Below are 22,165 nucleotides of genomic sequence, written 5' to 3' on the forward strand. Positions count from 1 at the left end.
CGGCGTTGATGATAGACAACTTGATGCACTGTAAAAGCACGTTTCATGAAAAGGACACACAAGTCTGAGGCAATCTAGAGTGGACCATTGGTTCGGACAATTAATGAGGATATGGTATCCATGACATCCAATATGCAGGATAGAAGCCGATGGTGTTGACAGCGGGACGGGAGTGAGTGGTCACTCGCCCTAACAGTGGAGGGCCACTAAATAACCGTTGTAGGGGCGTCAGGCGCACAGGCACCACTCACTTTTGCCTTTGGGCGCTGCCTGGTTGGGGCTTTGTTTGTCTGAGTATGAGTCAAACCATCCAAAAAAAAGAGCGAGTCCCGTTAGTTCGTCATGATGAGTGAGCATGAGGATGAAATTTTCCATCGCACAACCATCGCGAATCCTCACAACCAACCGCCGCTGCTGTTTACACCGCCGGCATATTTGCCATTTTTCACAGCCTGAGAAGACGGCTCTCTACTTCTTACGTCGAAATTTCACCAATAGCGCACGCAACGTCGTGCCGCTTTTCACCCCACGGTCACATCCCAGTCTGCCACCACTTACATCGGCGCTATCCTCAAAATTCACGACACAGCAGGCCTCGCCCACCATGGAGACGCGCATAGTCAAGGTCTCCAGCAAGGGGAGTCTGGGTCGCTTCCGGCCAGGCGAGGGACTTGCAAGGTTGGATCACTGGGAGGTTCAGTGCGAGGATAAGAGTGCCCTCAAAGCCCTGGAGAAGGCAGCCCACGAGTTGAGGACCACGCCCACGCCTGTTGCATTTCCTACTGAGACTGTCTATGGTCTTGGAGCGGATGCTACTCGGAGTCCTTCGGTCAAGGGGATTTACTCTGCCAAGGGGCGACCGTCGGATAACCCTCTCATCTCACACGTTTGCGACTTGGAAATGCTGCGCGAGTATATCGGCCAGATTGAGGGAGGTCAAGATCCTATACCAAGTCGATACAGGGCCTTGATAGAGCGTTTCTGGCCAGGACCTTTGACCATCCTGCTACCGAATCCTCAACCTACAAAGCTGGCACCAGAGGTTACGGCAGGCCTCAAGACCTTTGGTGTACGCATGCCCTCCTCACCCCTCGCCCTCTCCCTCATCAAGCTCGCCGGTGTCCCCCTTGCAGCACCGTCAGCCAACGCCTCCACCAAACCCTCCCCAACCACGGCGCAGCATGTCATGGACGATCTAAGGGGGAGAATCGAACTCATTCTAGACGGAGGGCAGTGCGCTGTTGGTGTGGAGAGTACCGTGGTGGATGGACTATGTGATCCTCCCGTTGTCCTCCGCCCAGGTGGTATTGGTCTGGATGAGCTGAGAAGCTGCCCTGGCTGGGAGGGTGCAGTGATAGCATACAAGGACCAGAGCGAAGAGGGCAAGGCTGCACCACGAGCTCCAGGGATGAAGTATAAGCATTACAGCCCCAAGGCCAGAGTGGTGCTCTACGAATCGAGTTGCGCCAAGGGTGCGACGGGAGTGGCCTCGTCTGAGCTGGCGACTGCGACGAATGGAGCCGTCAATGGCCATGCCACCAACGGCGAGAAAAAGATGAGGAAAATTGGAGTTATTCGTACTCAACGGTGGAAGCAAGGAGCTGGGTTGAGATGCGCCAGCCTTCAACGACAGAAAACAGTCGACCAAGACCAAGACTCGCCATTTGATGTGGTTGAGGGCGATCTATTGGACGAGAATGAAAAGCCTATTGGCAAGATTCTGGATATTGATCTTGGAAGGGATACTGAGGGGATCGCTCGGGGCCTCTTCTCGGCTCTCAGGGAGTTTGATCGACAAGGCGCAGACACCATCTTCGTCGAGGGCATAGAGGATAGAATCGACATTGCTGCGGCGGTCATGAACCGCCTCCGCAAGGCAGCGTCAGAGATTAGAGCATGAATGATGACATCAATTAGAACACCAGCACCCTGTATGAATGATTTCCCCCTTCCCTCCTTATCCCTTTATCGCCCAGACCGGTGGCATCAAGTCTTTTTCTCTCTCTTGTAGTTTGCATGCGGCGCTAGAATAACGACAAAATCCCAATAGACTAAACAACAACCCCCATTTACAGACCTTGCCGGAGCCAGTCTGCCAGTTTCGACTTTCCTAGCTGCGCCAGGTTGTTGACGCCCTGCTCGCTGAGGTCGATGCGACCCACGGGGAGGTCCTGGGTGGGAGCTCTGCTCACGCGCTGAACGATGATGGTGGGGTCGGTCTCGAGGATGATGCCGTCGTCGACGATCTCGTCAATGGCGAGGGAAACGAGGTCGTAGTTTTCGACGATTGTCCGCTTGTCGACAGATTGCCTGCATTTGCGCCGGTCAGCCTACTGCGATATGATCAGCATAACAAGGGAGGGAACTGACTTGAAGAGAAGGTGGAGAGAGTCCCTCAGGGCGAGGACGGTGTTGTACAGAAGAATCTCGTTCTCGTCGACGCTACCGACGACGTACATCATGACGTCCGACTCCATCTTGTACAGCACGATCCGGTTGTCGTAGAGGATGATATCGCCAGTCTGCTTAGCCGTCTTCTCAATGAGGCCCTTCTCAAAGGCCTTTTGCGACTTGACATCTGGGTAGGGGTTGGAGGAGGCGCTCGAAGGGCCTGTTTTCAAGATTCGGTCGTCAGCGCCTAGGGAACAGCTACACACAAGCTGGCTGAAGCTCAGGGGATCAATGTACCGTGGGGCGCTGAGTGCGGCGGCTGGAAGTACTTTGCGAATATCCGGGAGCCATCCTCGGTGCCCAGGATGAGGATGGCCTGGATGGAGAAAAGGGTCATTCCGGGAGACATGATTGCGGTTTGTTGTTGAGTAAAAGGTCGATGCTGGCTTGTACCCAGAATAGCTGGATGGAGGTCCCCCTCCAGATGCCAGCGATGCCACCTACATGCGATGGAGGGATGTCGGGCCAAAGTTTAGCCGGGCCCGAGCTCGACACCGTCTGCATGGTCATTTCTAATTGGAGAATCTCGCGTATCTCGACTTAGGTACTTTACGCGTCTGGAAAAGGGGACGCGTCCGTCACCCTGCCAATCCCCTCCCCCTCACATTCTCCATCAATTTGGCAAAATCAACAGCGCCTCCAAAGGACAAGGTTACCTCTTGGACGACCAAACCCGTCAACCATCACCCATAATGTCGTCACCACGGAGGACGCGCAATTCGCAGTCAGCGACCCCTCGTCGCACTACACGCAACAACTCGGAAGCCAACGAGACCCCCCGCGGTAGACAACCCGAGCAGGCTTCGAGTCCCCTCTCCTACCAGTCTTCGTCCCCAGGGCGTGACCAGAATGGGCTCCCCGGCGATGTATCATCGTCATTGAGGCAGATGACCAACAGTCAGAGCACTCGTGCTCCCAGCGGCATTCCCAGCTCGCCGCTGCGCCAGATGACGGATACTCAGAGTGATATCGATCCTGAGAGAACCCCTCGAGCCAACCCCACGACCCCCGCGTTCCCTGGAGGTAAGATGATTTGCAATGGTTGACAACTCAAATGCTGACTTGAATAGGATCCTCACCTATTCGATACGACCCCAGCTCTAGTCCTGGGCGATCCCTGCGACACCAATCTGAATTTCGAAGTGAGGGTAGTGGCCTATTCCTCAGCTCTCAGATTGGTAGTCCTGCCCCTCACCGTCGAGGAGACATTAACTCGGATGCCGCCCGAACCCCTCGTGCAACTCGCCGAGTTATTCTTGATGATGCTGGCCGTGTTGTGCGTGAGGGACCTGTGGATGGATCCGATGCCGCTTCCTTTGCAAACCGAGATCCCAATACCTCTGAGGCTGATGTCCTCGGTGGACAAGGACAGAGTCTGATCTGGGGTACGACTGTCTCTATTGACGACACTTTCGCCCATTTTAAGGATTTTCTCCGCAACTTTACACAAAAATACCGAATGTACCGCGATGGTGTGTCTGATGAGGATGTCCGGGCGGCCCCTGATGCCGAGTCGAAGCCATACTGGGAGGCGCTCGAGAACATGGTGCTTTTGGGTACGACAAGACTCTATCTCGACATTTCGGACTTGAACCTCTATCCTCCTACCAGAAAACTGTGGCATCAGGTCCAGGCCTACCCCCAGGAAATTGTGCCTGTCTTTGATCAGTCGGTACATGACATGATGGTTGAGCTTGCTCGAGCCGAGACCATGAGATCTCGTCCCTCTCAGAGCAGTGCTGGTCATCAACCAACCACGCCTGGAGCGCAGAGCTCGGAACCTGTGTTCCCTAGTTCTGATCACCCTGAGGAGGCACCGACACCTCGAACTCAGCCTGACCAGAACCAGCCTTCGCTGGAAGACCAGGTGGCGTCGTCTATTTATGTTGTTCGGCCGTTTGGCTTGGACAAGACCATCAACCTGAGAGATCTCAACCCAACTGGTGAGTTCTCCCTGATTATCCACTAACTCTTGCTTTAAACTCACACGTACTAGATATGGATCGCCTCATCTCCATCAAGGGCTTGGTCATCCGTACTACCCCCGTTATTCCCGACATGAAGGATGCCTTCTTCCGTTGCAATGTCTGCAATCACTCAGTCAATGTTGGCCTGGACCGCGGCAAGATTCGGGAACCCACCGAGTGCCCTCGTGAGATTTGCAAGTCCAAGAACTCGATGTTGATCGTCCACAACCGATGTTCGTTTGAGGACAAGCAGGTTATCAAGCTTCAGGAGACCCCTGACGCGGTGCCTGCTGGTCAGACGCCTCACTCAGTCTCAGTCTGTGTCTATAACGAACTGGTCGACTTTTGCAAGGCCGGTGACCGTGTGCAAATCACAGGCATTTTCCGTGTCAGCCCCGTCCGTGTGAATCCCCGCCAACGAGCGCTCAAGAGCGTGCACAAGACATATGTGGATGTGCTTCACATCCAAAAGGTTGACAAGAAGCGTATGGGCGCTGACCCGTCAACTCTGGGCATCGCAGGTGAGGAGGAGGCCGAGCACGGAGAGAATGAGATGGAGGAAACGCGCACCATCAGCCCCGAGGATGAGGAGAAGATTCGCCAGACGTCACAGCGAGACGACATTTACGAGCTCCTTGCTCGGTCTCTTGCCCCCTCGATCTACGAAATGGACGATATGAAGAAGGGCATTCTTCTACAACTCTTTGGCGGCACCAACAAGACGTTCCACAAGGGTGGTAGCCCCAAGTATCGAGGCGACATCAACGTTTTGCTCTGCGGTGACCCCTCGACGGCCAAGTCGCAGATGCTCTCGTACGTTCACAAGATTGCTCCTCGTGGTGTCTACACTAGTGGTAAGGGATCTTCCGCCGTCGGTCTTACTGCGTACGTTACTCGCGACCCAGAGACGCGACAGCTGGTCCTCGAGTCTGGAGCATTGGTCCTGTCTGATGGTGGTGTCTGCTGTATCGACGAGTTCGATAAGATGTCGGATGCCACGCGATCCGTTCTTCACGAAGTCATGGAGCAGCAGACTGTCTCGGTCGCCAAGGCTGGTATCATTACTACGCTCAACGCGCGAACCAGTATCCTCGCCTCTGCCAACCCCATTGGCAGTCGCTACAACCCTGACCTCCCCGTGCCTCAGAATATCGATCTTCCCCCGACGCTTCTCTCTCGTTTCGATCTGGTCTACCTCATTCTGGACCGTTTCGATGAGAAGAATGATCGTCGTCTCGCTAAGCATCTTCTCTCGCTTTACCTTGAGGATAAGCCTCACTCGGCTCCTTCTAGTAACGACATCCTCCCTGTAGAGTTCCTCACCCTCTACATCTCGTACGCGCGTTCCAAGATTCAGCCGACCATCTCCCAGGAAGCTGCCCAAGAGCTGGTTGAATGCTATGTGGCCATGCGATCTCTGGGCCAGGACGTCCGCGCTGCTGACAAGCGAATCACGGCCACAACCCGTCAGCTTGAGAGTATGATCCGTCTTGCCGAGGCGCACGCAAAGATGCGTCTTGCCGAGGTTGTCACCCGTGACGATGTGCGTGAGGCCAACCGCCTCATCCAGAGTGCTCTCAAGACTGCCGCCACGGATTCTCAGGGTCGTATCGACATGAGTCTTCTCACTGAGGGTACCAGCGCAGCGGACCGCAAGCGTCGTGAGGAGCTGCGTACTGCCCTTCTGCATCTTCTGGACGAGATGACGGCAGGAGGTAACACGGTACGATGGGGTGACGTTGGCCGCCGACTGAGCGAGGGTGCTAGCGTCCCTGTTGAGCAGTCCGAGTTCAACGAGGTCATGAGGGCACTCGAGGCAGAGAACGCCATCATGATTCTCGGCGAGGGCGCGAGGAGAACGGTCCGCAGGATTACGTCTGTTGCTTAAAGAGTCATGTGATGAATGGCAGGCATGAGGGATGTGTAAATGATATACCATGTAGACGACGCTTTGGGGGCTGGAGTGGGATTGGATCTCCTGGCTGGGTCAGGCGTTGGGCATGGCTACGTACGATAGATAGTTGTCTTATCCTCATTTAATACCAATATTAAGTTGACAATCGTTACAGACAGTTTACTTTGATCCTCTCTTGGCCTCGACAGCCGCCTCCAAAGCATCCTTCAAGGTGTCAATCAAGTCACCTTCATCCTCAAGACCAGCCGAAATTCGGACGCTCTCCTCTTTGACACCTAGGCCACGCATGTACTCCCTCTCTTCGACCTTTTTTCCAAATACAACCATGTTGTAGGCAAACATGATTGTAACGTGCCCCCCGAGATGAGGGCTTGGATAGAAACCACAGCGGTGATAAAATGCCATGGCGCACTCGACATCGCTGAACTCGACCGTCAGGAGACATCCATAGCCTGGCTCAGGGAGCTCGGATGTCCCACGGCGCATGACAGCGTCGTACTCGGTCTTGTTGGGCAGAAGACCTGGATACTGTACGTTGACGACGGGCGAGCCAGGGGTTTTCTTTGCATCGTAGAGGAACTTGGCCATGGCAAAAGCGTTACGGTTGAGAATCTTTGTACGCTCTAGGAAGTCGTGCGAGTTGGACAGCAGAACCTCCGCATCTGAAGCAAAGAGCTCGTTGTGGTGCGTTTCTTTGAACAAGGGCTTCAAGACGTCGTACTTGGGGGATAGAGGGTTAAGAACGATGGAACCGCCCATGACGTTGGATTGGCCACTGAAGGACTTTGTAAGGGATGTTAGGAGAAAGTCGGACTGGGGTAGGACGTCGATGTTGGCGAAGCCGCTGATTGTGTCGTCGACGATGAGGACAAAGCCATATTTCTCAGACTGGTCGAGTTAGTCCTGTCTAGCTCTGTACTCGAAAAGGGGCGGAACTGACCAGTTTCTTCAGACGGTACATGTCAGGGGTATCAAGAGTAGGATTTCCAGGGATTTCAACAAACACGTAGCTGACAGGTCTCGCAGCTTTCCTTTCCTCTTCAAGCCACTCTTCCATCGCTGAGAGACCTTGGTCGTCAACCTTGCCAAAATGCTTCCACCCGTGAGGACACTCCTCGACGAGGTGGTGATAGGTATTGTGAAAGATGATGCCCAGCACGACGATGGTGCCCGGACGGTTTTCCATCAAGAGATTGCTCGAGTGAAAAATGGCTGCCATGCCTGTTGGGTACAGAAACACATCTTCAGGTGTGCACTTGACCTTGTCTGCATCCAACGGGGCTCGCTGGAGGAGTTCAACGATTCTCTCTCGAATACCTTGATGTGCCGGACCCTCAGGTGTCCACGTCGGCGCTGGGAGAACGTCACTTTCAATAGGAACTTCCTTGATACTATCAACCCCCTTCAGGAGATGTTCTGCTCCACGGATAGAGATGCCCAGGCCCGGGTTCTGCCATGTGGGCATCATGGTGGGCATGTACTGCGGTTCGACAGAGATGGTGTATACCCGATGGCCTGCAATCTCGACGCATCTGAGAGATACGTCCTCAGACTTCATGCGATGCTTACCGCGGCTCTCGAGAGTAATATGTCGGACCGTGTATGGCCATACAGCAGGGTTGAGGTAGACGAGAGCAGCTTTTCCCTCTTGTCCAACGCACTTTGCAATCTCTTGACCAAGCTGTTGCACATTAGTCAAGGGAGTCATGATTTATCGAACAAGGTATAGTATCTCACCAGTGCCGAAAAGTGCGTGGGTGCAAACCGAGGATAAATGTGAACGACCCTCTTCAAAGGTCCATGATCACCGTCACGAACGGCCTGGGCGACGTCCCAACCGGGGATGTTGGTGATGACGCTGTAGGGAGTCTGCGGAGGAGGAGCGTATCCAAACTCGGACTGGGTCTTGAGGATGACCATGATGATTTCCCTTTGTTGATCTAGTCTTTTGGTGGGTTTAAGAGGGCAATTCAACTACAGAGACACGAGGTCAAGCCCGTCTTTATATGTGTACCATGTACAGAGGCGCCATCGTGTCACCTGGACTCCAGCCCACTCTGGATAGCAACAGGGCAGACGCCTTGGTGATGGCATATTCAAATAGAACCAAGTCTCGACCCGAAAAGGCTGAATCAGCTGAAATAAGCCCGCTCACCGAAGCTTTGTTAGTACACCTCCTTCACCAAGAGACCGTCAACGGCAAGGCAGTCTTTGGCGTTGACAGCTAAGCTCCCGCGGCACTAGCAGCACCAGCTTCGCCGTGTCTGGTCTGACGCATGTCACTGAGGCGTTCATCAAGGGTCGGGGACAATGGAAGATGCCGTGTAGCTGAATAGTTTTGCAACTTTAACTCTCGCACTAGCCAATGATATTACCCTCGACAGCTCCTAACCACCAAACTAACCTCACCTCTACTGTAGCAACAAATTCAAGCTTACCGCCTCACAGCAGCCCCAAAGACCGAGTCCATTTCTTTCGCCAATCAACCCCATGCGGAATGATGATGTGCAACTGTCAACCAAACAGGAGAAACTCTCCCTTTCCTTTACCAGATCTTCCTCTCTCTGCCTTCGAATGCAAAGTTCAGGACCACTCCCAGAAAGAGCGCCACGCAGAGTACACTTGGACCCCAGCGGTCATAGTACTTGACAACCTTGCGCGTTCTTATCGCGTTGCTTCGGTACAAGTACGTAACCACCGAGTAGCAGAGACTCATGATGGCCAGGAGCGTAAAGATACCAGCCACCCAAAAGTGTGCTGGCGTGGGATGTGTGCCAAAGTTGAGCAACGTCACAGCAATAGTACCAATATAAATCGAGTACTCAAGCTGCACACTCATGTTAGCTGTGTCAACATGATTATCACGGAAATCCAACTTACCCATCCCAAAAATGTCCTCTCGGCCGCAAAGTACACCTTGGGCTCGACACGCACAGGCACGTAAATCTTCTTTCCGTGTGGCGCCTTGAACTTCTTGGTCTGAATCTGCGCCGATCCAAACAGTGCCTGCAATCGATCGCTCCGGGGCACCTGCGTGCTTCGAGGCGCCGGGATGGCATACTTGAGGGCCGAGACCACCTGGTTGGCGGCAACTCGGCTCTTGGTCGAGATGAGGGTTGAGTAGTAATGCCATCCACCTATCCTCTTGGCCTGCTCCAGCTCGAAGCTCTCATCGTACTCGTCATCCGAATCATAGATGGGATAGTCCTCGTTGTCGGCTGGCAAGTCCGCAATCTGGCCCTCGACATCTGCGGGAAGGGGCCGGCGCCGATTACCGCCCTGAGCGCTCGACTCTCCGTTGGTGCCATTGCGGCCCGAAGGTACCGGCTCCTCATCGTCAGAGTCCAAATCATCCTCATCATCCGAGGTAGTCGTGGTTCCTGACATGCCGGGTCGTCGAATACCAAAGTCGTGGCTGACGGGCTTGCGAATGTCCACATCCATCTGAGGCATCCAGAAAGGCAGGAGGTTGATCCGGTCAGGGAACAAGCACGCTGTACCATGGATGAACTTGGAGAACTTGGGAACGGCTTCCACCAGGTGAGAAGAGATCAATTGGCGAACCCACTCAGGGGGCTCCTGTCCAGCCTGAGTCTGGAGCTTGACCTCCAGAACGGCATAGGGGAATCGCACAATGTCCTCAGGGGGCAGCTGTGAGAAGGGATAATCAATACCAATATCCATGCGCCTCCAGTTATCTCCAGATCGAGTGCGCCCATCCAGGTTATCCTCTCGGACCATGGTGAGCTCCGTGTCGAGCGAGATTCGCACTCGGGCATCGGCGGGGAGCTGGAAAGCTGTGCGGTTGTAGAAGGATCGGCAGACAGGCTTATAACCCTTCTTGAGCACCGAGTACTGGATCTCCGAGGCCAGTCGCTCATCCTCAGCAATAGCCTTTTCAGACTTCTTGCCCTCCTTGCGCGCCTTCTCAAAGATGGCAGCAGGGAGCAGCTCTCCCCTCATGTACGCATTGATATTTTTCTCCTTGGTTGCGAATCGTGCCTTGACCGACTTCTCGCCAGTCCAATCCTCACGATGCGTCTTGCGTTCCACAAAGATGGTCTCGGTCTTCATTCCTCCGTACCATCTCAGACGAATCGCCTCGGCACCCTCAGTCTTCTTCAATCGGCCCTCGTACAAGTCCCAGGTCTCGGGGTTGTCGTAGTAGATCGAGGTAATTGCCGAATCCTCGGGGTCAAAGTCCTTGTTGGCGTTGAAGACAAGGACGGGCAAGTGCTTGAGGATGATGAGCTTCAGCTCCGTCACATTGTCGGGGTGAACCCAGTATTTGGTCGTCTGTCGGATAAAGTTGGCTTGGCCACCACCAGCGGCGCTGTCACCCTTGACAGGGTTGCCTCGCGTTCGGACAAGATCGTAGAGCTTCGACAGCTTAATGACGGACGCATCGTAGTTTTCCTTGTAGAAAGGCTTCGCCTTGAGTCGGGTATCGAAGACGGGGCGCAGGTGCCATCCGGTCAATTTCTGTAACCATTAGAAGAGCTCGATTGGCACGTTTAACATGGGCAGCTTACGTCGTGCTTCTTGATGATCTTGTAGAATCCCGTATAGTTGAGCTGGACAAACTTGGCGAGATCGTGGACATCTGCGATAATATCACTGAGATCCTCCTCGAGAAGCATGAACTCCTCCTCGCTGGGGCCGTTCTCGTCGAGGCCGCGCTCGTTCAAGCGATTGACCACCTCCCTGACCTCGCGCTCGCTAACAGCGATACGGCGCGAGATCTCCATAGCCTTGACCTGCTGCTTTGTATGGACCTTTTCGAGCTCGGCCTCGAGCTTGCCGACGAAGCGCGTCTCGTCATCCTCAGTCCACTCAGGCCCCTTGGACCCAAGCTTGATAGGACCTGTAGGATGCTTAAGCTCGTCCTTCAGTCCATCGTAGTCAATGTAGTACCATTGGTACTCGTGGATGACGCTGGAACGGAGCTGCTCGCCGAACTTCATGACGACGACGCCGGGCCGGACCGTGGGGGTGCGTTTGCCCGAGCGGGTGCTTGTCCAAGTCTTGGAACGGGTTTTGAGGTCCTGGACGATCAGCATGAGCGCATTGAACGAAGTTGGAGTCGACACCCAGGAGATGGATGTGATGTGATGTGACGGATAGCGGACGCGAGAGGTGATGTTAAATCAAGGCCTAGAAGCTCATGAAAGAGGGAATTGATGCAACCAGACCATACGAGTCAATCGATGGATTGGCGGCGCTGGCGCTGATGGTGATGGTATCCAGGTCTTCGTATGCTTACCTGTGTGGTAGAAGAGGAAGAGAGGGAAAAAAGCCAGAGACAGCGCGCGAAGTTGGTGGAGTGTGTGTTGCGAGCGGAGGAGGCGCAAACTGGGCAGATGAGACGGTAGGTACGGCAGGTACGGCACGTCTCGTACTGTTGTACTTTCAATTTGCCTGTAGTGCGCAGGTCAAAGTCGGGTTTCCCTTGAGTCGCTTGTTGATCTGTCGACCGTTCGCCCAAGCAGAGAGAGACGCGGCAGGTCGTGCACAGAGGGTGGAGCTTGTCCACTAGCGCTTCTTCTGCTCAAGCGTCAAGTTTGTTGCTTCGTCGTTTAACCCTTGGTTCGGCGAGACAAGCTCGAGATACCTCGCGTGGGATTGGCCAATCGCGTAGCTCACATGCGGAACGTGCACGTCACTGCAAGGAACCCAATGGGTAGAGTTCCAGCACTAAAACTTATACGTAAAAGAGCCTGGCCGTCGTGCTAGGGAGCCCGAGGTCCACTGAGTTTTTAGTGGCCGTTCCCCGTTCTCTTCTCCCTTGAAACCGACCTGAGGAGAGACCTCGCTCCAGCTGCACGCCAATCTTTTCATACCTGGTCACCACAGTAGCTGGATAATTAGCCCAGCCTCACTTCCAAGGAATGGCCTCGACCATCCAGGGTGCCTGTTGGTTCTCCTACCGCAACTGCGCTAGCAAAGCAAAGCAAATGCAAGCAATTGAAATGTGATGCAACCACGGTAAGCCAAACCCTGTCGGCATCCTATCCGGCCACCGAGCTGCTGCAGTGGAACCGGCCCCCCGACGGGCCCCCGGGCAGGCTTCGGAGCGGGGCAGAGTGGATGCCTCTCGGTAGAGAATTCGATATTTCCTGCGTTGTCCAGCGCATCGGCCAACCCTAGCTCCGGCCGAATAATTTTTTATGTTATTTTTTTTTTCTTTGTCCTCTTTTCGGACTCGGTAGAGCCGCGGTTTGACGCTCCCTTCGGTAGGTGCCGCTCCGATTGCCCTTGTCATATCATTCACCCTTGTCTGATTTACTGGTGGTAGCATTGATACCCGTCCTCGAGCGGCCGATACCCGAGATCGATTTCGTGTGCCCCTCTTACAACCCCACGACACATTTTGTGTGTGCGCCCCTCCACAGCCCATCATGACAACACCGACAGCGAAGATCGACGACTCTATGCCTGCGCGCATCTCCTCGGATTGCCCAGATGAGATCCGGGAAGTCCTATATCACGCATGGGGCCACGATCGGAGCGGTCTGAAGGCTCTCCTGCGAACCACCGGCAAGGCCAACGCTCAGGATATCAAGACAGGCGAGACGCCTCTACATGCAGCTATCCGCGCCTGCGGGCCAGCCTCTCCCGAGGACGATAGCGCTGATCAAGAGGAGGATGGTTGTGTTGAGGAGGCCAAGGAGGTTATCCAGGATCTATTCCTCAACGGCGCCATCTGGAACGATGTCGATAGCAACAACGAGACCCCCGGCTGCGTCGCCCTCCGACTCGGCCGCAAGACCCTATACAATCTATGCGTCGAGGCAGGAGTTCGCGCAGAACTTCTCTTTGCCTTGATGGGCGGTGACTACGAGCAGCTGGACTCTGGCTCAGAAGACGGCGACGAGATGGAGATAGAGGAGAACGAAGACGAAGCCCCCCAACTCGTATCCACCGAAGAAGTCGTCGCCGCACCCGAAGAGGCCAAATTCGTGCCCCCCGATGCAAAGGAGAAGCCCGTCACGAGCGAAGAATACCTCAGTTCCAAGCTGGTATATGACGATGCCAAGCTCGTCGACTCGGACCTGAACGGTGTCATGATGGCCTGGGAGACGGACATCATGCGCCGCTCCGTCGCCGCCCTAGTCCCCGACTCGGCCCCTGGCAAGCGTATCCTCAACATTGGCTTCGGCATGGGCATCATCGATGGCATGTTTGCCGACCTCAAGCCCTCGCGCCACCATATCATCGAGGCCCACCCCTCCGTCCTTGAGCACCTCGCCCAGCCAGGCTCCAAGTTCGGCCCCGAATGGGAGAAGAGCGGGCCTGAAGAGGGCGCCTTCAAGGTGTACAAGGGCAAGTGGCAGGATGTGGTACCTAAGCTGCTCGAGGAGGGCGAGGTCTACGATGCCATCTACTTTGACACTTTTGGCGAGGATTACTCCCAGCTACGTCACTTCTTCACCGAGTGTATCATCGGTATCATGGACCAGGAGGGCAAGTTCAGCTTCTTCAATGGACTCGGCGCCGACAGAAAGATATGCTACGACGTCTACACCAAGGTGGTCGAAATGCAGTGCGCCGATGCCGGCCTTGACGTCGATTGGGAGGAGAGTGACGTCGACATGGCTGGCCTAGACCAGGCCGGCAAGGGAGAATGGGAGGGCGTGAGGCGACGGTACTGGACACTCGACAGTAAGACACCCAACCACTTGTTTCTCCGAGCCATGCTGACATTATTTCCCAGAATACCGATTGCCCGTCTGTACATTCATGGGCTAGACGCTCAAGCGCAGTGGGATGAGGAAGGGTTGAACTTTGACACGCTGTTTGGTAGTCCTCAAGCAACCCCCTTGTCTCTATTCGTGCTTTCATTCATGTACACGTCTATCTCCGTTTTACCCGTTCCTTTAATCATTGATACCCATCCGCGCCTTTGATTTATCCGTCCCACACTCTCATTTGAAGTTCTCAGGGTGGAGGATACCCGCTAGGTTGCCCTCGTTGATACGCTTGAGGGTCAGGGCGGCGATCAGGGCAGCGCCGACACCGCTACCATCTTCGGCGGCAAGGACCTCGACGGGGTCCTCGGCCCTCTTGTTCGTCTTCTTGGGCCAGTCGAGAATCTCCCGCAGAGCCTGGGCTCCTCGCTCCTTGAAGTAGGGGTACTTGTTGAAGACTGAGCCATCAGCACCGACGTGGCAGGTCTCGTAGTTCTTCTTCTTGCAGACAGCAGCAACACCGCAAGCCGAGAGGCGAGCAGCTCGAGTGCCGATAAGCTCGGCGGTCTTGCGGATAAGCTCCAGCTCAGGGCGTGTGCAAGCCAGATTGAGCTTGGATGAGAAGAGGTCGTATGTCTCCTGCAAGTTCTCAAAGGGATCCCTAAAAGCGCAAAATTAGCTAGGTCATGGTGTCAGGGGCGGGCAACATACTCCTCGATGAAGGACAAGAAGGAGGCATCCAGGCTGTAGGGCTTGCGGAGCAAGGCAATGTCCTGGTTCTCAAAGATGTGCACATTCTTGTTGTCGTGAAGGTCGACCATGATAAGTCGGAAAATTTCGCCCAGGTAGAGGCCGGCAATCATCTTCTCGAAGGCCTGCTGGCCAGGGCGAGGAGACTCCTTGTCGATAATGACATCGTAGGGAGTTCGAGGGAGAACCTTGTGCTCGTTGTCAAAAGCTCCCCACTCGCAATTGATGGCCATGGGCAGGTCAGGAGGGAGGTTCAGGTGAGCAAGCTTGGGAATGGAGCCGCAGTTTTCAAAGTAAGCTGCGTTGCAGCCAGTGCCGAAGATGCAACCAATCTTCATGTCCACATCGGTGTAGGCCGAAGCAACCAATGTACCAGTAGTATCATTGATCAAAGCTGCCAGCTTGATGGGCACACCCTGTGAAATGTTGTCAGCGGTGCATCCTATGCCTAGAGTCAACTCAAACTTACTCGTCGGGTCAAAGCCTCCTCAAACATGGGAACAACGTTCTCGCCCTCGACACCTTCAATGTCGAAGCCCTTGGTCCATCGCTGAAGAATACCCTCGTCGATGTAGTTCTGAGTAGCGGGGTAGGAGAAGGTGAAACCCAGGGGAAGCTTCTCCATGTTGGTGCAGTCGCCATGGTGCGTTTCGAGGAACTGGAAGAGACAGTCGGCGATGTAGTCCCATAGCTCCTCCGAGGTAGCAGACTTGAGCTCCTCGGGCATGCGATACTTGGACTGAATGATGTCGAATTCCGACTTCTCCTCAGTGAGTGTGATCTGACACACTCGCAGGTTGGTGCCACCCATGTCCAGGGCCAGATAGGTACCGGTCTCGTAGCCATCGGGGAAAGACATAACCCAGGTAGGGTTCATAGGCTGAATGTTGGTTAGAAGCGTGATTGATATCATGGATGCTGTGATGTATAAAAACTCACGATACTGCCACCCTCGACACTAAGACCTAGGAATTCAGGTTAGCCAAACGGGTCACGATGCCACGGATTTCCTGGATTTACCCTTGGCGAGCTCAGAAACAAAGTGGTTGGTGATCTCCTTGAGCTTGGCAGCGTCGACAGTCAAGAGCTTCTCCAGCTTGTGAATCTCATCAGCCAAGTCCTTGGGGACATCGGCCATAGATCCTGCCATTGTTTCGTCAGCGCTGAAGTGCGGCATTGTTGCGTTTGATTTGTGAAGCAAAAGAAATCGCAAGAAAAGTTTGGTGGTGGAAGTTGTTGAAGGAAGGAGCAGATGGGCATTTAGCTTCGTCAGCTGTCAACACTGCCAGCAGTGCCGTCGCCGCAATTATCTTGATATGGCACTGGCACTCCAGTGTAACAGCCCGCTAGTAGCCTCAACCCTTGGCGATCTTCTCGTCTCAACATTCCTGTTTCCACCTTGAGATCACGGTGACACGGTGGTGGCAGTGGAAGCGAAGGTATCGATCGATCGCCCACACCGACGATGAAACGAAACCTCGAGGGACGATGAGACAAATATTCAACCAGATCTTGTCCAACGAAGCACCGCATCTCCCCAAAATCTCTCAAGGAAAAGACGGCTTCGCCTTTTACATGGATGCTCCGGTCCAACGCCGGGCTGGGCGGCCGAATCAACAGCGTCATCACCACGTATTTCGCCCATGGTTCGTCAGCCCCACCAAGCCATTGTCAACGGGCAAAAGCTAACTGAGCCAGGACGGCGTCCATGTCCAAGCGATGGCACACCGAGTCCGTTCCCCAGTAAAACATGCGACACATCACGAGACACCGAGCAGCTTGATCAAGAGAACATACGTACCCTTTCGGGAGGGAGGACGACGAGGTCCGAGGCCGACCATTTTGTCGATAAAGGTTTGGCGGGGTTGGCGGGGTAGTTCTGGTTGAGGCTGACAAGAAAGGTGACAAGACGCGCGGAGCTAATCAGGGACACACGGTCGAGAGAAGAGCAATTGACGAGTCCAAACCAGAACAAGGAATAAGGGGGACACGGGGGTTTTAAAGGAGTTGGGGTGGATGGTGAGCGAGGTGGAGCAGGTCGAGGTGAGTCGAGGTGAAGACGCCAACCAGCCAGGTCGCAGCCGTTGAGCGGGAGATGCAGCAAGGTTGACCTCAGGGAGTTGGCCTCAAGCATGGAACCTGGAGCTGGAGGGGAGGTCCCGTCAGGAATCCATCCGCCCAAGGTACTTCTACATGTTGACGGCTCTGGGGATGTATCCGGTGCCTCGCTTTGGCCGCCCAGCAGTGTGTGCCGGGCCAATTGCGTCCCCGGATGAGACCCAACTCGCCCATCTCCGGGCCCCCAGACCCCTCGGCGGCCGCATGTTTCTGTTGTCAATCCATTGCAGTGGTCTCAGCTACGTAATGTCTTTATCTGACCGCTTGCACTGGTTGCACGAGGTCTGGCCCCCGGATAGGAAACAGAAATAAACTACTAAAAAGGAAGTAAAAGAGAAACCGCTGCCTGGCCAAACATGGTTCTAGGTTCGATAAGCTAGCTCCTGAGGTGACGGTGGCTTCCCGGCGCCCGACGAGGGCGTGGGTGATGCAGCATGGTCCGGTCTTGATCGTCTCCAGATCCCACGCCCTAGGCGAGGTAGTGTTGAGCTCTTGTCGGCCCGGTGTTGGAGGGGGCAACAGCTAGCAGCGATAGTCGACTCAACAAGGCGGGGGAATGCTCAGTAATTGCCAAGATGTTTCTGACCAAGCTTCCCACGTCTCAAGAGGGGGGCCCCACTGGTTCACCCAGAGGAAAAAAACCATCCCGTACACCGACAATGTGGATGGCTTCGTCTTTGTCTTCCTCGTGCACATATGCACCAGGGTCGGGGGACTTGGGGGTCGGCCGTCCAGCAGCTTGGTGACATGATGTCAGGGCCCAGCAAGCCACATGTGACCTAAAACCCCTTGGTGTTCGTGGGGGGAAGGGGTCAGTACCTGGCTTCTCTGCCGGCCGGGTACCTTGGGCTCATGAAGAGCTCTTCCAGGTTTGCCGGTTGGTGATCTGATCTAGCGTTTTGCCTATAAGAGCTATAGTTGCCGTCCCGGACTCGGCGCTACTATCTGCCGAGCTCCCAAGCTTCAGGTGGCCTCTGATTGGTCGGTTAGCTTACCCTGCAGCTCCCGCTGACGCGCGCCAAATGGGCAACGTATGCTTTTTGGGAGCTGTCTCAGGAGGACTCGCGAAATCGAGGTATCTTGAGAGTTGCGAGCTTGCAACAACCAACCTCGACCACGATTTCCTCCGGCACCCGGCCAATTTCCATCTCCAACAGCTTTGGGTCTGCTCGGTCAATGAGCGATCCCCTTTTCTAAAGCTGTCATCATGAAGGCGTCCGCGATTGCTACGGCGCTCCTGAGCTTCGTCTCTACTGCCCTCGCGAGCGCAACCACCGAGACCTCCAAGGTCATCCTCCCCGCCGACTTTAAGCCTCCCCAAGTCTTCAAGAACGCCAACCTTGTGCATGTCATCTCGCTCGAGAAGAACTATGTCAAGGAGCAGATCAACGTCCTCATCGAGAACGTCGCATCCGAGCCTCAGACCAACTACTATGTGCCATTCACTGCCGACCAGCTGTCCCGTGTAGGTGGCTTCGAGGTCAAGGATCGCAAGGACGCAAGCGCTGGACCGTTTGTGGCCGAGGTTGTTGAATACGATACCCTCAGGTATTTATTTGTGGCTGACCCTGACATGTGCCGCCATGATGCTGATCCCATCGTTCCAGTGATGTCCAGTACTACCGCATCCAATTGCCCACTCCCCTCAAGGCCGGTGCTCAGCAGACCCTCGGCATCACCTTCTACTACCTGAAGGCTTATGCTCCTCTTCCCGCCTCTATTCCCCAGGACGATACCCAGTTCCTCGCCTACGACTTTTCCGTCTACGCCCCGTCGTCCTATCCCACCCTCAAGCAGAAGACCGAGATCAAGGCTATTTCGTCCTCGATCCCCGACTATACAAAGCTCCCTGGAAGCGGCAATGTCAAGGAGTTCCCCACCAAGCAGGGTAACAAGCTGACATATGGCCCCTTCGACGAGAAGCCTGCTGGCGCCATTGCCCTAGCTCGGGTTCGATTCGAGTTCTCCAAGCCCGTCACCCACGTTGCTGAGCTCAACCGTGACATCGAGGTCAGCCACTGGGGTGGAAACATTGCCTTTGAGGAGAAGTATGATATGTACCACCGAGGTGCCAACCTCTCGACCCTCTTCAACCGAGTCAAGTGGGCGCAGGGACAGTTCTACAACCCCACCACCCATGCTCTCAAGGAACTCCGAGTTCCCCTCCAGATTGGAAGCGTCGATGCCTACTTTGTGGACGTCATTGGTAATGTCTCGACCTCTCGCTTCCGTAGCAACAAGCGAGAGTCTCTGCTCGAGCTGAAGCCCCGATACCCCCTGTTTGGTGGTTGGAAGTACCCCTTCACCATTGGATGGAACTCTGATGCTGCCAACTTTTTGCGCCGAACTGCCACTGGAGGCTACGTTCTCAAGGTCCCCTTCTTGGAGGGCCCTAAGCAGCCTGAGGGTGTCGAGTATGAGCACATCAACGTCAAGGTCCTCCTCCCCGAGGGCGCCGAGTAAGTTCAGAAAAGGCAACAGAGTCTCGACATGTCTAACAATGAAGCAGAAATGTCAAGTTCTACACCAACGTTCCCGACTCGGCCATTACCTCGACCTCGATCGACCTCACTCGAACCTACCTTGACACCATTGGCCGAACGACCGTGACCGTCAAAGCGAGGAACCTCGTTGATGAGTTCCGGGACCGACAGCTCATCATCTCGTATGATGCGCCCCTTGTGAGCGCTCTGCGAAAGCCCACTGTCATCTTTGTCAGCGTGCTGGCAGTTTTCATCACGACCTGGGCGCTTGGCAAGGTGCAGACGGGATTCAAGCCCAGGAAATAAGATATATAGAGAGGGAAACATTGTCTTTTTGAGCGCTCTTCATATTTGCATGAACAGCGGGAGCTGCTCCTGGGCAAAGATGTAAAAAATGTAACATAGAAAGGGATTATAGTTTTCTATTGAAATGGATTTCAACCGTGAATGGGTCTGGTGTGCTAGGCGGGTGTCATCTGACAGCTGCCACAAGTTGTCAATTGTGTGACGACCCTCAATCTAATGGTGTTGGTGTCAAGGCTGACAAACCATTGTATAGCTGAGAAGAGGAGTGCAATGAACAGGGTTGAACCAGGTAATGGCGAGGAAATATGCACCATTCGTAGCTGCGCATTCGTGGATGCCTACGTAGATACTTGTTGAGTTGGGTTGAAGAGGAGGATGCCTTGGATCGAGACGAGTGTGGATAGAGGCAGTGCCGCTGTCAGATGATGCTTCAAACCGGCCCTGACATGAACAAAGTAAAACCTTTGACTCGCTTGATCCGAGGTTTCAAACCCAACAAAGCCACATTAAGGCAGCTACTAGCACAACTGGGGCTGACCGAGCCCAAGGTCGTGGGAAATGGTTGAGCTCGCGTCCTTGGAGCCCAAGTGGTCAAAGACTCGGCGTCCGTCAGAATAACCAGCAAGGTCTAGGGTGGTTGAGAGTCAAGACTCGCAGATGCAGGGCATTCTGCTGGTTCCATATTGGCGGTTATTTCCAGTGACGTGACCTGCAGCGACCGCCTGCAGAGCAAGCAAAGTCAAGTACCGGTATTCGTTCAGCCGCCCGTCAGCCAAGGCCGTGTTTGATGGTGTGTACAGTAGGTGGAGTGGGTGGGCGAGGCACGCTCCGATGGTCATCCCCGTCAAGGACCCCTCCCCTTGCTTGCGTGGTGGTGGGCATGGGTTTAAACCAAAGAAACCGGGCAAGACGCCAGTGTCAGTCATGGATGGAAAGCCAACTCGTTCGTATAAGATGATGAAGGGGTCCCCTCCTAAAGCTTTTTTCCTTTGTATCTTTTCAATCAACTTGACAAACACTTTAAGCGTAAACTTGCGCTACGAACCTCGTCTCTTCTAAACCAGTCTACTCAGTCGCTTCCTCTCGACTTACACGATTTGCTCTCTGAGCTACCAAACCTACCTATTACAACTCATTTCATCAACATCACTGCTTCAAGTTAGCCGAAATGTGCTTCCGCACTGAGCCCAGGACCAAGTACTACTATCACGAGGAGATCATCCCCGCCCGGCGTCACCACGGCCATCACCACCACCATCACCACCACTCCCACTCCCGCTCTCCTAGGGCCAGTTACACCAGTGTCACCCGCCGGTCCTACAGCCACAGCCCCAGGGCTAGCTATCGCACCAGCGGTCCTGTCGCCTACGAAACTCGCTACGTCTGAGCACTTCTAAACAAGCAATGTCAAGATTTCTCACTTGATGACGTTGTGCTGAATAGACTGGTGATGATCTATACTTGGCGGTTGAAATTTAGCGGCATTGGCGGCTTCTTTGACGTGTAACGTAAGACGCGAACATTTATAATATGATATTGAATGAATCGAGTGGACGAATTGGACGGCGGTCATTTTGTTAAGCTGGGCGTTTTTGTTATCGTGGAGTAGGGCAGGGCAAGCAACACGACGAAATGGGTTAGAAACGTTACGGACACATAAACACGAAAGAAACAAACATAAAGATATTTTGTTCCATTTTCTTAAGCCGCATACCAGCCTTGCCAGCTTCCGGGAGCCACGGACCTTGATCACTTCCATGACATGGTTGTGCTTGACTGGTGGTGTCCAAAAAAGAAGCTGTTGACGTAGCTGTTGCCTCTAGCGGGGATGGAGGGTCCCGCTCAAGGTCGGCAGGGCTGGATCTGTGAGGGCGTGTGCATGACATCACCTTGCATTCCATCGCCATCATCATCGCCGAGGTCTCTCCAAGAAAAGAAAGAAGAGAACCTAACTTGGGGTGATGTTGGTGTAAGTGCGTGTGTGTGTGCGCGTGTGTGTACTGTACCTTGTTAGCTGAGGACGGGTCTAGCCATCTTGTCTGCCGAAAGCAGGGAAGACGGCATCGCAAACGTCAGTTCTCGAGGGTCTTGGAAAGGGTCCTCGTGGTTGTTTAAAGCCTGCGTACCCCTGCTTGCAGCCTTGAAAGGAGCTTCTCGCATTGTAACCTCTTGATGCGGACGACGACTACGATTTACAAAGTATTTTCCCACTCGAAGCAAACCCTGCAGCTAGATCCTTCCGTGTCGCCTTTCATACTGTGTAAGAAATTGCCTTTCTGTGAGCTCATGACTGCTCTGCCCGTCATTTCGTGCTGCGGGTGGAATCATGAGTCTTGGCTTGCAGGTCCTTCTTTGGAAGTGAAGCTGACCTCAACAAAGAAAGCGCATCCCATCCAAACTTCTCCTTCCGAATAGTTTAGTAAAAGCGACCTTATCGGGGTTGTCGTTGTCAAAATGTGAGTTCACCTTTTGTAACCTTCGTCTGTA

General features: G+C 54.2%; 9 protein-coding genes across 9 annotated transcripts; 5 read left to right on the forward strand and 4 right to left on the reverse strand.

Annotated features, from left to right (window-relative positions):
* Positions 1-604: 604 nt before the first annotated feature.
* On the forward strand, positions 605-1,900 carry NECHADRAFT_74894 (uncharacterized protein; the record flags this gene model as incomplete). Its single annotated transcript, XM_003053546.1, has 1 exon — positions 605-1,900. One exon carries the CDS (start codon positions 605-607, stop codon positions 1,898-1,900), a length of 1,296 nt encoding a protein of 431 aa, XP_003053592.1.
* Positions 1,870-2,805, reverse strand: NECHADRAFT_102375 (uncharacterized protein). Its single transcript, XM_003054262.1, has 3 exons — positions 2,689-2,805; positions 2,371-2,611; positions 1,870-2,310 (listed from the first exon to the last, which is right to left on the reverse strand). The coding sequence occupies exons 1-3, from the start codon at positions 2,798-2,800 to the stop codon at positions 2,070-2,072; spliced, it is 594 nt and encodes a 197-aa protein (XP_003054308.1). The 5' UTR covers positions 2,801-2,805; the 3' UTR covers positions 1,870-2,069.
* A 338-nt stretch (positions 2,806-3,143) lies between these two features.
* NECHADRAFT_31306 (uncharacterized protein) lies at positions 3,144-6,306 on the forward strand (the record flags this gene model as incomplete). Its single annotated transcript, XM_003053547.1, has 3 exons — positions 3,144-3,474; positions 3,522-4,394; positions 4,448-6,306. 3 exons carry the CDS (start codon positions 3,144-3,146, stop codon positions 6,304-6,306), a joined length of 3,063 nt encoding a protein of 1,020 aa, XP_003053593.1.
* Positions 6,307-6,492: 186 nt separating this feature from the next.
* NECHADRAFT_74897 (uncharacterized protein) lies at positions 6,493-8,253 on the reverse strand (the record flags this gene model as incomplete). Its single annotated transcript, XM_003054263.1, has 3 exons — positions 6,493-7,221; positions 7,274-8,014; positions 8,071-8,253. 3 exons carry the CDS (start codon positions 8,251-8,253, stop codon positions 6,493-6,495), a joined length of 1,653 nt encoding a protein of 550 aa, XP_003054309.1.
* A 625-nt stretch (positions 8,254-8,878) lies between these two features.
* Positions 8,879-11,297, reverse strand: NECHADRAFT_90133 (uncharacterized protein; the record flags this gene model as incomplete). The annotated part of the gene is made up of 3 exons (XM_003054264.1): positions 8,879-9,160; positions 9,214-10,815; positions 10,866-11,297. The coding sequence occupies 3 exons, from the start codon at positions 11,295-11,297 to the stop codon at positions 8,879-8,881; spliced, it is 2,316 nt and encodes a 771-aa protein (XP_003054310.1).
* A 1,434-nt stretch (positions 11,298-12,731) lies between these two features.
* NECHADRAFT_31691 (uncharacterized protein) lies at positions 12,732-14,082 on the forward strand (the record flags this gene model as incomplete). Its single annotated transcript, XM_003053548.1, has 2 exons — positions 12,732-13,995; positions 14,048-14,082. The coding sequence occupies 2 exons, from the start codon at positions 12,732-12,734 to the stop codon at positions 14,080-14,082; spliced, it is 1,299 nt and encodes a 432-aa protein (XP_003053594.1).
* Positions 14,083-14,258: 176 nt separating this feature from the next.
* On the reverse strand, positions 14,259-16,612 carry hxk1 (hexokinase; the record flags this gene model as incomplete). Its single annotated transcript, XM_003054265.1, has 6 exons — positions 14,259-14,682; positions 14,733-15,187; positions 15,241-15,651; positions 15,711-15,736; positions 15,792-15,914; positions 16,573-16,612. 6 exons carry the CDS (start codon positions 16,610-16,612, stop codon positions 14,259-14,261), a joined length of 1,479 nt encoding a protein of 492 aa, XP_003054311.1.
* A 1,484-nt stretch (positions 16,613-18,096) lies between these two features.
* Positions 18,097-19,678, forward strand: NECHADRAFT_90136 (uncharacterized protein; the record flags this gene model as incomplete). Its single annotated transcript, XM_003053549.1, has 3 exons — positions 18,097-18,437; positions 18,497-19,348; positions 19,399-19,678. 3 exons carry the CDS (start codon positions 18,097-18,099, stop codon positions 19,676-19,678), a joined length of 1,473 nt encoding a protein of 490 aa, XP_003053595.1.
* Positions 19,679-20,682: 1,004 nt separating this feature from the next.
* Positions 20,683-21,381, forward strand: NECHADRAFT_102376 (uncharacterized protein). Its single transcript, XM_003053550.1, has one exon. The coding sequence runs from the start codon at positions 20,847-20,849 to the stop codon at positions 21,063-21,065; it is 219 nt and encodes a 72-aa protein (XP_003053596.1). The 5' UTR covers positions 20,683-20,846; the 3' UTR covers positions 21,066-21,381.
* The last annotated feature ends 784 nt before the right edge of the window (positions 21,382-22,165 follow it).

This window comes from Fusarium vanettenii (genome assembly GCF_000151355.1).
Source record: "Fusarium vanettenii 77-13-4 chromosome 1 genomic scaffold NECHAsca_1_chr1_3_0, whole genome shotgun sequence".
Classification (NCBI taxonomy): Eukaryota; Fungi; Ascomycota; class Sordariomycetes; order Hypocreales; family Nectriaceae; genus Fusarium; species Fusarium vanettenii.